Genomic DNA, 13,852 nt, shown 5'->3' with positions numbered 1-13,852 from the left:
TGACAGATGGAACATGAAAACAGACAATAATGGCAACAGGCCACAGGATGGCAGCAGAGGAACATTGTTCAAGAGTCCTTGGGTGGACAAGAGGAACAGATTGTAACAGAAGGGAGATCCCCCCTTGAACGGCCCTTCTAAGGTTTCTCTCCTCCACATTGCCTGTGGTGTATTTTTTTCCTATTGCTTGGTTTTAGTGAGTTTTTCCTTACCTTCGCGTGGGGTATGTCTGGGAGTGTTGCATTAATTTATAAAAAAATTCTTTGGACTTCATGGTGTTTTTGTATTGTTCTTGATTTATTGTGATGTTTCTTCTTGACTTGTAAAGAAGACGTGTCCGGCCCATGGGGACATTAACGTGTTGTCGGGCCTTACTGTAGGATATATCAATAGTAGGAAATTAGTCAAATGACTTACTCACTCTTTGGGTCCGGTTAATAACAAGTTTTATTAGCCAGATAGATCAAATATATACAAGGTAGTTAGAGAAAATGGCTGAGGCTTCCGCCCAGGTAATCAGCTGAAATGATCCAGGTGAAGAAGAGTGAATCTTGTGAGGAGGGGGTCTTTATAGTGTGAAGGGGGAGGGGGGACCCATGAGAGGGGACAAAGGAGAAGGGAGAGGGATGTCTTTACATGATAGTTAGGGGCTCCTCACAATATATTATTCCACATTACAAATAAATTTGATTTGATTTGATTCCACGGGGACCCAACACAATTTTTTTAAGTTTAATTTCACTGTTTCATTCACTAGAAGTTAGCCCAATGAGATAATATACAGTATAATAGTGTCTATGTCTATAATATAGTGTCTATATTTTCACTCTCTTCAATGTTATCTCCCCAACTACAGTATCGACAGTTCTGGACTTATATCTAACAACAAATATCTTCTCAGACGGGGGTCCCTGAGATAAAATCTAATCAAATGGTAAAAATGGAATGGACTGTATTTATATGGCGCTTTTATCCAAAGCACATTACAATTTATGTCTCACATTCACTCAAACATTAACACACTGATGGCGGAGGCGACCATGCAAGGTGCCGACCTGCTCATCGGGAGTAGTTAGGGGTTAAGTGTCAAGAACACACTACCGGGAGGAGCCGGAATCGAACCGGGAACCTTCAAATTACCAGACGACAGCTCTACCTCCTTAACCACTGTCACCCCAAATGGGGGCCAGCTGCCTAATGCCTAATCAATTTGGTGGTCCTAATGTGTACCAATATGGGGCTCCTAATGTGTATCAACGTGGGAGTCCTAATCTGTATCAATGTGGGGGTCCTAATGTGTATCAATGTGGGGGTCCCGTCCCAGACAGAAAAAGAGTTGAGATCATATATCATATGTTCATATATCATGGACAATGCAAAAGACACAGGTTTATTTGTCTTTATTTAATTTCATCAAGCTAAACTACAGAATGACAGAAATTATAGGGAAGTCAACATTACAAATACCCCTCATGACCCCCCCCCCCCCCCCATCCTCTCCAACTCCCGTCTCCCCCTTTGCCCACGTCTCCTCCTTTCTATTTTTTCACTTCTTCAATGAACTTTTGCATATTGCATCATCACTCATGCGCTTATATTCTCATGCTTCAGGCTCTAATGTCAAAGGAACTACTGAAATGCAAGCACTGATAATGAAAAGACATCATTTAAAAATGATTGTTGGGGTTAGATCTAGTAGGGGATTGGTCCGTAGTAGGCTGTGTAGGCGGCGAGGATTCCATGGTCATCCGCCATCTCATCACAAGAAACGTTAGTCTCGCACACCTCTCTCAGTCTGGAGGGAGAGAGAGAGAGAGAGAGGGAGTCATGATGTCATTAATGTGATATCTCCAACTTTTGAATTTCTTTCCCTCCATATAGGGGGATTGCCAGAGGTGCATTCTTGGAGGTACAACATTCAGTTGGAATAACCTGGAGGCCCTTCTCTGCAATAGCGTCACATCCTTATATGGATTTATATGGACCCCAATTTGATTTGTATAGGGAGATAAAAAAAATATATATATATTTTATATAAAAGACTAAATGTAACACAGTTAAATAGCAAACTGGTATTTGGTCCAAATCCCTATGTCATCTGGTAGCCCTATAGGCTAGGCTGTGTTGTCTTGTTTTAAACAAAGCAACAACATAACCAAAGGGTATCCTACTAGTCTGGTGATATCCCAGATTATGTTGCCAAGGCTAATAGATGACAGTCTTGGAATAGTTGCAATGTTCCATAACTGTTCCTAACACGACAAAAGGTTCAATCTGAGATCCACACGGTGGTGCAGTGGTTAGCACTGCATACTACAGTACAGTAGGTACATATACTCCTGTCATTGGCATTGACCAAGGCTGTGGCTTTACAACTGGAGTTCATGGTCTCCGGATGCCAGACTGCCCACTGCTCCTAACTAGGTAGGATGGGTTAAATGCAGAGGGCAAATTTCGGGCATAAAAATGTACTTGATATAAAGATATTCTATTCTATTCTATTCTATTCTATTCTATTCTATTCTATTCTATTCTATTCTATTCTATTCTATTCTATTCTATTATATTTAATTTAATTTAATCCTATTCTTCTATTTATTATGAGCTGCAGAAGGAGAAGTATAGCGTGTGCCATATATCTCCTAAATAAAACATTGTATTGCAAGATTATAGTGTGTCTTGTTGATTTCAGTTTCAGGGAAAATAACATTGTCCATCAGCCAAATGCCGGTACATTCTGCCTCTCTGCCAGCCAGGTACATTTGTCTACAGTCTTTGGCAAACAAACATTTTGAATATTTTGTAAGGATAATTTCTCACTAAGACAAGATAAGATAAGATAATAAGAACTTTATTGTCCCAGAGGGGAAACGACTCTGTTATCACAGTACAGCATGTCATGGAATAAAAGAGATACAAAGTAAAATGAAAACAATAATAATAAAATAAAAACAAAAAGTATGAAATATACAAAAATGTAAATATAAAAATGAATGATGCTGAACGTACCTCTCCAGCTGAGTCAGACTCAGTTCTCTCTTCTGTCTCACCAGAGAGGAGGCCTGATCCCGCTCCACAAACACACCTGTCAGAGGACATGATGTGATACATGAGACAAGATAAGGTGAGATAAGATGCGTTTTAAGATGAGATAATAAGAACTTTATTAACCCCATGGAGAAATTACTTTGTTGCACAAAGGTAAAATAAGAGATTAAAATGTAAAGATGAAAAGGTATGAAATACAAAAATAAATAAATGTAAATATGAATATAAACCAATTCTATGCATGCACAGAAAATGGAAATAAATATTTATGGTCTTTAATAGACTCAATATGAAGGGTCTATTGCAGTTGTAACCTTTTAGTTAACCAGGCAGTCCCATTAAAATAAATAATCAATTGAGACCTGGCCCAGATTCATGGCAACTTTATGTCAAACACATTTTGAACAATGATTGATAGTGTATTACTACCTCCATTTAAAAAAATCATAATATACTGTATAGGCTACATTTGGGGGGGGGGGGGGGGGGGGGCTAGTTTATCTCACCGTCCTGAGAGGGGTTGTCACCTGCAGGCTGGGAGCCAGCATCTGAAGAACAAAGGAGGAACAGATATGAATAATAATATAGTATATTCTTTCTTTCAGCTTATAGGATACATTAGTCTTCTGTTAGTCTTCACAAATAAAATCCATATTTTGAACACATTTGATTGACCCATTTTGGCAGTAACTTCAGGAAAAAAATTCAAGTTAAAACATTTGAAATATTATGGCATCCATCTTTTTTTTCCATTTGTACTTAAAACACACTGCAAAGACATCCCCATCATAATACCAGTAAGTCGTATTGCGTCTCCAAATTGAAGAGAAATAAGAATAAGAAGAAATGTGCCAGTTGGATGATATGATTTCACTTTGTTCCAATACTGCCTGTTTCAACGATAACATTTGTTCCAATACAAACAAGCTTGTTTCAAGGATTCTCTCAAAAGAAGTAAAATTATCTTGAAACAGAAGGAGTGACCTCCATAATTTCAAGATATTGTCGCTTGTTTAAAACATAATAATAATCTTGAAACAAGTTCAGTTGGATTGACTGCAAGTGAAATTCTCACACCCCATTGGCAGATTCTCTTCTTCACTTGTTTTCTGAAAATACAATTTAAATATCCTTAAAATACTTTATTTTTTTCACTTGTTTTTTGAAAATAAGATTTTCGGACTCAATATAACCTCTACTTAAGATTTTCTTTGTTAACTTGTTTTCTGGAAATATAATTTTCAGATATTATTTATAATATACGATTTTCGTTTCACTAGATTTTCCTGAAAATAAGAATTTTCAATATTATTTATACGATAACGTTTAATACAATTTAAATATCCTTAAAATACTTTATTTAGTTCACTTGTTTTCTGAAAATACGATTTTAGGACTCAATATAACCTCTACTTAAAATGTTCTTTGTCAAATAGTTTTCAGGAAATACGATTTTCAGATATTATTTATAATAATACACTTTTAATATTTGTTTTTTTGTGATCAAATTGAAACTTTTAATATTTGTTAAGATTTTCTTTTCACTTGTTTTTCCTGAAGATAAGAATCTTCTATAACCTCTAAATACATGTTAAGATAATTTTTTATATTTAATAACCTTTTTATTTTATATATATATATATATTTTTATCCTTGCTAACCTCTGTCTAAACCCTGCCAGTCTATCTATCTGTCTGTCTAATCTGTTCTTACCTGTAGAGAGACAGAGGGCTGCAAGAGAGCAGAGCACCAGGATGGCCAAGGTATTCATCTTTCAGTTTTTTTCTTCAGGGTCTGGAGTAGCAGGCAACAAGTACAACTCTCTCAAGTTTTGTCTCTCCTTTTCTTGCACACATCTATACATATATACACCCTGGATTCATAGATGCGGCCTTCAACTACAGCTTGAGTATGTGATTGGTCAGGGAATCGTATATCAAACACCCACATAGATGCACAATGCACACACCTCCATATATAATTTTTTTTTAAAGTTTATATGAGGAAAGGAAAGAAGACACACACACACATACTCAGACACACACGCGCACACACCAACACACACGGCTGCACGAATGCGGGCATCACAGAAATGTACAGTATATGGTGGGTATTTATTTTAAAGCATAGTAGGTGATCTATAGTAGTCATTGTGACATCATCATTAAAATGTTACATTCTCAGAATCCCAATCACGGCGGTGTGATCACACACCTGAAGTGGATCTATTCCTGTTTGAAAAAGCAGGTGCAGGCATCAGGTTACCCTGACTGCTATGTAGTGACTGAGTCAGTGTATATCATCCTTACTTTCCTCCTCTACTGCTTTCCTTCATGTCCTTCAGGCATGTGTGAAAGTGATCCATCTGGACATTTGGTTTGTTGTTACGTGTCAATAAAAACATATTTCATTATATTCTCTCTGTTTCACTGTCTCACACTAACACACACACACACACACACACACACACACACACACACACACACACACACACACACACACACACACACACACACACACACACACACACACACACACACACACACACACACACACACACACACACACACACACAAATAACTACTGTATACGTCTGTTTTACGTTTTCAAACTATATTATCTAAAGATGGTAAGTTAAGAGTGTTGTGTTCATTCATAGTTAAAGACAGTAGAGGTTGAGTACTTTATCATCTAAAGATGGTAAGTTAGAGTGTTGTGTTCATTCATAGTTAAAGACAGTAGAGGTTGAGTACTTTATCATCTAAAGATGGTAAGTTAGAGTGTTGTGTTCATTCATAGTTAAAGACAGTAGAGGTTGAGTACTTTATCATCTAAAGATGGTAAGTTAGAGTGTTGTGTTCATTCATAGTTAAAGACAGTAGAGGTTGAGTACTTTATCATCTAAAGATGGTAAGTTAGAGTGTTGTGTTCATTCATAGTTACTGTAAAGACAGTAGAGGTTGAATAGTTTCTTGTGATATATCACATTCACACTCCAAGTGATTTGGATTAACTTCACAACTGCATGGGCTGTCCAAAATATAAAAAAATAATACTTATGGTTCTTCAGTGCAAGGGTTCAAATATAAACATAGTGGGCAGTAATGGAATCAAGTGTAGACGGTGCAAATTAGCTGATTTACACAATATGAGCAGGTAATAATAATAGTCTGTGTAAACCCAGTCACAACAATAAAGATTGGTGCTGCACTGTATGCACAGAGAATACAGATAGAGATTATTAGAATGTGCAGATATTAGTGCAGGCGTCAATACAGAACAAAACCATAGTATGTAAATGCATTTTGCCAGACTATACAGGTTCCTGGTGCAAATAGCATTGAGAAAGTACTGTTAAAATAAGGCTATGCCACACAATGATATAAGGAAAATAATAATGAGCTTTAGCTGTAGAAAGCAATTACCAGATTACTTACTGTCAGATTTATAAATGGTCTCCACCATTAATTGGCACTGATGAAGAATAAAAGTCTGACGAAGCTTGCCTGTGTCTGCAATACCTGCAGCCAACCTGGAGAGGTCAGGATTTTACAGTGTTCCCACACACACACACACACACACACACACACACACACACACACACACACACACACACACACACACACACACACACACACACACACACACACACACACACACACACACACACACACACACACACGTGCACACGCACACACACACACACACACGCACACGCACACGCACACACACACATATACAGTACACGCCACACCATTTATGCCACAAAGTACATGTTGGGGGAAAACCGTATGATACTAATTGAACAAGAGGCGAAACCACTGCCCCACATAATGTGACATGCTTTTCATCAAAGGGTTTTATCTTTTATAACAAACCACAGTGATTTCCTATGTAAAGGAATCAATAGGCAACATTCAGATACAAGCCAACTCGTTTGAGGGGCTGTGGTGGGACATATATTTCTGTACCAAAGCACATTATGGATATAGTGGGCGACTGGTAAACAAGCCTTTATATAGTGGCATGCAGCTGTCTGTCTGTCTGTCTGTCTGTCTGTCTGTCTGTCTGTCTGTCTGTCTGTCTGTCTGTCTGTCTGTCTGTCTGTCTGTCTGTCTGTCTGTCTGTCTGTCTGTCTGTCTGTCTGTCTGTCTGTCTGTCTGTCTGTCTGTCTGTCTGTCTGTCTGTTCTAGTGGTCAAGCCATGCAGACTTACATACTGTAATGTCCATGTAATTTCATTTCAGTCAAGACACCCACAGACATACACTTTTTTGTTTAATGGCAGCTGTCTTTAATTTTCAGATTCTCAATAATTTCTTACACAGCGTTTCTTACTCCCCCCCCCCCCTCTTCTGTTGTCTTTGCTATTTTCTGTGACTGGACACTGAGACGTTGGGCCTTCATGGTATTTCATACAGGCTGTAATTTTACCGTCTGGGTCACTACTAGTCTTGTTTCAGGGACAGACTTTAGGAATTGGTCCCAGGACAGCTTTAATTGCATACATTCTTGGTCTTGTGGTATAGAGGGTTGTCCTTTTGTGACTGAGCCATGGGGAGATCTGCAGTGTCCTGACCTGCCTCTGGCCTCATGTCTGTCTGTCTGTCTGTCTGTCTGTCTGTCTGTCTGTCTGTCTGTCTGTCTGTCTGTCTGTCTGTCTGTCTGTCTGTCTGTCTGTCTGTCTGTCTGTCTGTCTGTCTGTCTGTCTGTCTGTCTGTCTGTCTGTCTGTCTGTCTGTCTGTTTGTTTGTCTGTCTGTCCTAGTGGTCAAGCCATGCAGACTAACATACTGTAATGTGTTTTTTGCCCCACAGCAGTGATATGCCATTGCATGGACGCTTACAGGTATATCTAAAAGCACCTTACAGTACCATGTGGAGTTTATACAGTTTTTGCATGGATGGGAATCAAACCCACGACCACGTGTCGCGTTGTAGTGTACAAATGTGTGGATGAGGAATTCGATTCTAACCACAGCAGTAGAGCATAACTGGGCGTTCTCTGTTGAAATAGCTACTGTGGAGTTACATAGAAAGCAAACATCCAGCATGGAGTGTCCTCTAGTGACTATACCTGAGATCCAGTGTCCTGACCTGCCTTTGTCTGCTTGTCTGTCTGTGTGTCCTGTCTTTCTGTCTGTGTTTGTTTTCTAGTTATCAAGTGAGATCATAGACACATACTTGTGTTATAGTGTACAAAATGACCTCAGTTTAGGCTAGAATTTGATTCAGTCCACCAGATAGAGAAATAATATATTTAGGTGTTCTCGGTTCAAATAGCATTAGATGAGAGAAATTGTATTATCCTCTAGGGATATTTGCATAGTAATTCCTGTGAAGTCAATCACCTTTCACACATTTTTATGCTAAGCAGCTTATACAAACAAACCAAAAAATAAAGAAATAAAATAAAAGGCATACCATTAGTGTCATAACATTTCACCTTTTGGCTTTTTCTAGAAGCCACCAAAGCAGCGCCAATTAAGTCATTATGAGCTCCCCATCTTCACCACATTCTAAAAGCTGCCATTTGTTTACAGAGCTTTGGCAAGATTGGCCACCACATCAGTCGGGAGGTTTAACTCCCCCCAATCAGCCTATTAGTGCTTGTATGATGTAAACAAATGGCTTAAACGGGATTAAGACATAACTCAGCATAAAGAAAAAACATTTTAATTCTTCTTCAAAGACAAGGATTTAGATACAGAAAACAGTCTGGCAGTGGAGAGGTTAAAAGAAATGATGGGTAGGGTAGTGTGCAAAAGTCATCTTTGTCCACACAGATCTCTTAAAGCTTATAAATGGTGGGAATTGGTGTCATAATAGTGGATAATAGCTATCCTGAGATTACACAAGAAAGGTATACACGTCTATATGTGAGCTGTGATAGCAAGACAATGGGATATTTACAGTGTGTGCGTTAAGTAACTGAGAGGCTCAGCTTCACTTTCTGACTAGGCTCAGTATACAGAAGAAATGGATCATATGCGGACACTCTTGCGTCTGTCAAATGCGGATGGATCATTAAAGGCACACATCATCACATCATCCTCGACACAATGCATATTAGCGATATGCTCTACACTGACCCTATCATCTTCAGTCACTGCTTCTTCAACCAAAACATAAAAAAAAAAAAAAATCCTTTCTCGTCGCCATTTTCCGTGCTAGATGGCAGTTCCTCAGCGCTGCTCAGATAGAGCAGAACGTTAATAAGTGATTAAATAATCCACGATGAGCATTCTCACCGTGAGCGATCAGTTACTTAACGCACCCAGTATGTGGAACTGTTTGGTTGCATAGAGAGGCAAAGTCCCTCTCCTTCCACTGACCACCATCACCATGGGACCCTTTCAGAAAGAATATTATGAACGGTGAGAGACACACAATCTTTTGACCCCCTTTGAATTGTGCCATGAATTACATGTTTGTCCATTTAAAAGTGTAATGGTCAGCTGGCTAATGTTACATTATAGCCAAGGAAACTATAAAAGAAGGAAGGGTCACCACATCTGATTACCAGTGTTCTATGCTCTGCTTGGGGCCAGTTCTATTGAAGCCTGTATTAAAATAAAAAATATACAAGCTATCCGAGGAAATACATCAACCAATATATTGAACGTTAGCTAGTTAACAATGCAACAAATTGCAGATGATTCTGACATCCGAGGTAGTAACCCGTTTAAATGAGGATGAGGAGATTCAACTCAATGTCAGAAATGAACTGAAAGTTTCCACACTTGGCATCAATGTGCGTTCACACGGTTTTATTATTAAAACATTTTTATCTTTTAAATTGACAAATGTCATATGTGTAATTCATGGCACAACTCAAATGGGATCAAAAAGATATTTGTCCGTCGCCATTAACTATCGTAAATATTTCTTTCCGAAATAGGGTCACATGGTGGTCATCGGATGGGGAGGGACTTCGCCTCTCTATACTGAAACCTCCATAATGCCGTACAGCACAGTTCAATTACATACAAGTCATGTTATGTGGAGTGCCCGAGCACACAATCGTATCAAGGATAATAATCTCTCTTATTTAGTTTGCAGTAGACAGATATGATATGATTCATGGCATTGTTTAGAATCGGCGGGTTCCAACTGGAGTCCGGCTTGCGACTGTATTCCGGGCCGCGAAGAATCGCTGGTAAGCCTGCTGGTAGCCGTTGCGATAAGCGTAGAAGCGGCACGGAGAGTAGTCCTCGCAGGTCTCCGCACGTCTCTCTGCCGGAGACTTCACCGTCCTGCAGGAGAGAGGGAGAGGGGGAGAGATAGAGAGATAGTGAATGGCATGCAGAGGGACAGAGAGTGAGGTTCATCCTGGTATCAAGCGCTCGGCGCTCCGGCCCGCTCAGCAGAAAAAAATTACAATTGTTTGTATTGAGCCGTATTGTATTGTACCCATTCTGCAATCCGTTTTCAACCATTCTACTAGCTGTCTAGCTTTACTATGCTAATGTGCGCTAGCCTAGCGCAATGCTAAGTGTTTATACTGGCAGATCCCATTCACGTTAGCATGTAAGCTAACAACACCAGCGCTCTTTTTGTGAGACTAAACTCTCCGCTCTGGGTGGTACATTGTGTTGATGTTGGTTTCGTTTCATCAATAAATGAGGCAGAACACAGTGCACCCCCTGGGCCCCTTAACAATTGTTTGTATTGCGCCGTATTGTATTGTACCCATTCTGCAATCCGTGTTCAACCATTCTACTAGCTGTCTAGCTTTACTATGCTAATGTGCGCTAGCCTAGCCGCAATGCTAAGTGTTTATACTGGCAGATCCCATTGATTGATTGATTGATTGATTGAAAATTTTATTAACAGATTGCAGAATGGGTACAGTACAGTACAGCTCAATACATACAATTGTTAAGGGGATGCAGACCAGAGAAAGACTTTCGTCTTGTTTACATCAGGGTCCCCCATTTTCAATTCATCCTAACATATATGACATACATGACATACAGATTGACAGTACTGCTACATCTATACATTTATGACATACCAGATTTGCAAATACAGTACTGTTTGTGATACGAAAAGAGTCCAGAAAAGAGAGTATATACATTTGACATAGAAACTGTACATTGGAGGGGGGGGTTGGGTAGGAGGAGTGGGTGGGGGACACTGTACAACTGAACAAGCAAAACTGTACATTGGAATATTGACAAGACCATACTTGGTCATTTACTGTACATTGGGGGGGGGGGGGGGGGGGGGGGGGGGGGGGGGTTGTGTTAGGACATTTACAGGGGCCAGTTTAGAATTGCAGTCTCCCATAGGTGGTTTTTGAAAGTGGTAGTGATTCACATTCCTTTACAGCTTTGGGTAGGGCGTTCCACATTGATGTGGCATAATTGCTAAACGTGTTTAGTCCCTTGTTTGAGCCGAATCTGGGTTTAACATGATTTGTGGAGCTCCCTCTGGTGTTGTGATCGTGGTATTCACTGACCTTTGGGAAGTATTTTGACATGTACATGGGTACCTTGGTCGTGTAGTGTATCTTGTAGACCAGGCCCATTGCAAGTTGCTGTACTCTGTCGTCTACTCTAAGCCATCCTAGGTCGCCGCGGGCGACATCGCAGACCACTATACCAAGAGGTGAATTCACTTCTTGGTAATGGGTCTGGATGCCTCTGGGGAGTGAGTTTACTTGCAGAACCGCTTAACGTCCACAGCCACTTCACTACACTGTCCATCGTGACTGTGGATAAACACGCGGTACCTCCGTCACATGGGCATGTTTATAAAGGGGAGACTCATGGCTACCCACATAACAAATTTGTATTCAGATATGTGGAGGTGAGAGGTCAAGGGCAGTTTTTCCCCTCACCAAACGTGTAGCCTATCCAACGTAGCTTAACTCATTATTTAGCCCCCCTCCTGTCCTGACAAGCTAGCATGCCATGGTACCAATGGATATAGGTTGTCTAGCTTCATATTATAGCTGTGTCTTCACTCAAGTCTTCTTCAAACTAATCATCCTCTGAAAGACAGTCTGCCACAGCCTCTGAAAGACAGTCTGCCACAGCCTCTGAAAGACAGTCTGTCACAGCCTCTGAAAGACAGTCTGCATGTCTCAGAGGGTTAATGGTTCGTTGTTGCAGAAATTCTTGGTTTGATACCATTCGGTACACATAATATTTGGTGCGAAATAAAATTTTCTTTTACCACTAGTTGATCCAATGTCTTAAAATGTTCACAATCTATCTGGTGTTTGTGTGTGTGTGTGTGTGTGTGTGTTACCTCATGTAGTTGTAGTTATTCCCCTGGGGGAGGGGGTTGTTGACTGCCTGTGGCTGAGGCTGGATGAAGGAGTTTGCTTGGTTCGGACTCACAAACATGTCTGGAACCAAATAAAAAGCACTGTCACTAGATAGACAAAAACACCAAATTTAATCTTGTTCAGTTATGGCTATAGTATGCCAGTATCTGAGTCTAGGTAAAAAAAAAGTGAGAGGGTAATTATTGTTCTTTCTTGTCGTGTCCACAAGACAGTCAATTACAAGGCAATTACAAGGCTTGGCTGGATGTGGTTTACCGGTATAACATTTCAATATATAGATGGTCTCAGTGGAATTGTGGGAAAGGCTTGGACCCAAGTTCATTAACTGTCAGCTATTGATATTAGCAAACACTGTGACAGGAAATAAAGGTGGGTCCTTTTGCAATGTTTATGTTGAAACCTTCTATAGAGCTTTGCAGTGGAATTGCATTGCCAGGGAACAGCATTTGGTCCAAGTCTATTTCCTGTCAGCTACCTAGAATCATAAGAAGAGGATGAGCCCCAGCCCCAAAGTTATTCAGCACTACAATGCTACTTCTTACAGTGTGATTTGGCTCCATATTTGAATGTTTCTATGACGAAACTGACCCGTCCTCTTCTTCTGATTCTAGTTCTGATTCTGTTATTGTATTGGCAAACGCTGCAACAGGAAATACATTTGGACCAGTTTATAATGTTTATACATTTACGTTGATCATTGATCCAAACCAAACAAATTGAACCCATATAATTCTTAATTCTTAATATGTTTTTGACCTTTGTAAGGTATAATTTCCGTCCTGGTAATGGCTTAGAATAATTCGTTCAGACTCGCTTGTTCCCATTCAAAATGGTCCAGCTGTCTGATGTCTAAAAAGATCGAACAAAAAATGCTCAGAAGATTGATTTACCATCGTGGTTTTCATTGCAGTGAAAACCGGTCTCACCACCATTACCAAGCAACTCTTTTTTTTGCATATATATATATATATTTGTTTTGTAAGGATTTAAATTAGTACACTCATTTGAGTAGTGGAAAAGGGGTAGGATTAAATAAGTGTATACTTCTTCCTACTCCTTTTTGAACATGTAAATTGAGTTATGTTTTGCTTTTGTTTATTTATATATTTTTTCCATTTAATTTCTTTTTCAATTATTTGTTTTGATTTTATATTGTTTGTATTTTTATTACATGTTCGAAATAAAGAATTCAAATATATAAAAAGAAAAACTATTGACACTTCCTCTTAAAGGTGAAGTGCGCCATAAATATGGAGTACCATCTAATCCGAAAATACAGCAAATAATAAACAAATATTCAACTTAAATCAAATCAAATCTATAATGCAAATGTAATATAAATAATTGTTTCACATATTTACATTGCTGAGGTCTCTGGGAGCTCATAATAATCAAAATGATATGTTTGGCTCTAACAGCTATACTGGTTGATTGATTATGTGACATAATGCATGTTTTACCATGAATATGAGAAGAGATTATAATCACCTTCAAAGGATTCTTCGCTTT

General features: G+C 39.3%; 2 protein-coding genes across 2 annotated transcripts in view; both read right to left on the bottom strand.

The window, feature by feature from the left end:
- Positions 1-1,489: 1,489 nt before the first annotated feature.
- bglap (bone gamma-carboxyglutamate (gla) protein) lies at positions 1,490-4,909 on the bottom strand. Its single transcript, XM_084328919.1, has 4 exons — positions 4,762-4,909; positions 3,555-3,596; positions 3,010-3,085; positions 1,490-1,795 (listed from the first exon to the last, which is right to left on the bottom strand). The coding sequence occupies exons 1-4, from the start codon at positions 4,817-4,819 to the stop codon at positions 1,693-1,695; spliced, it is 279 nt and encodes a 92-aa protein (XP_084185045.1). The 5' UTR covers positions 4,820-4,909; the 3' UTR covers positions 1,490-1,692.
- A 3,796-nt stretch (positions 4,910-8,705) lies between these two features.
- Positions 8,706-13,852, bottom strand: part of mgp (matrix Gla protein) — an 8,181-nt gene continuing 3,034 nt past the window's right edge. The window contains exons 3-5 of the mRNA XM_084328695.1: positions 13,832-13,852; positions 12,304-12,403; positions 8,706-10,301 (exon numbers count right to left, since the gene is read on the bottom strand). The exon at positions 13,832-13,852 is cut by the window's right edge and continues 9 nt beyond it. Of these exons, the coding sequence (XP_084184821.1) occupies positions 10,139-10,301; positions 12,304-12,403; positions 13,832-13,852 (284 nt within the window). The 3' untranslated portion in view covers positions 8,706-10,138. The remainder of the gene's footprint in view (positions 10,302-12,303; positions 12,404-13,831) is intronic.

Source organism: Notolepis coatsorum, assembly GCF_963971535.1.
Source record: "Notolepis coatsorum genome assembly, chromosome: 14".
Classification (NCBI taxonomy): domain Eukaryota; kingdom Metazoa; phylum Chordata; class Actinopteri; order Aulopiformes; family Paralepididae; genus Notolepis; species Notolepis coatsorum.
The sequence above is the reverse complement of the archived record's forward strand: the minus strand, read 5'-3'. Positions and strand labels throughout refer to the sequence as shown.

What these genes read in the sequence shown, in the direction of transcription:
- bglap (XM_084328919.1), bottom strand. Translation starts at nt 4,819, where the DNA reads ATGAATACCTTGGCCATCCTGGTGCTCTGCTCTCTTGCAGCCCTCTGT. An exon ending in TGACAACCCCTCTCAGGACG is followed by an intron (nt 3,086 to 3,554) that starts GTGAGATAAACT and finishes GTCCTCTGACAG; the next exon opens with GTGTGTTTGTGGAGCGGGAT. An exon ending in AGTCTGACTCAGCTGGAGAG is followed by an intron (nt 1,796 to 3,009) that starts GTACGTTCAGCA and finishes CTCTCCCTCCAG; the next exon opens with ACTGAGAGAGGTGTGCGAGA.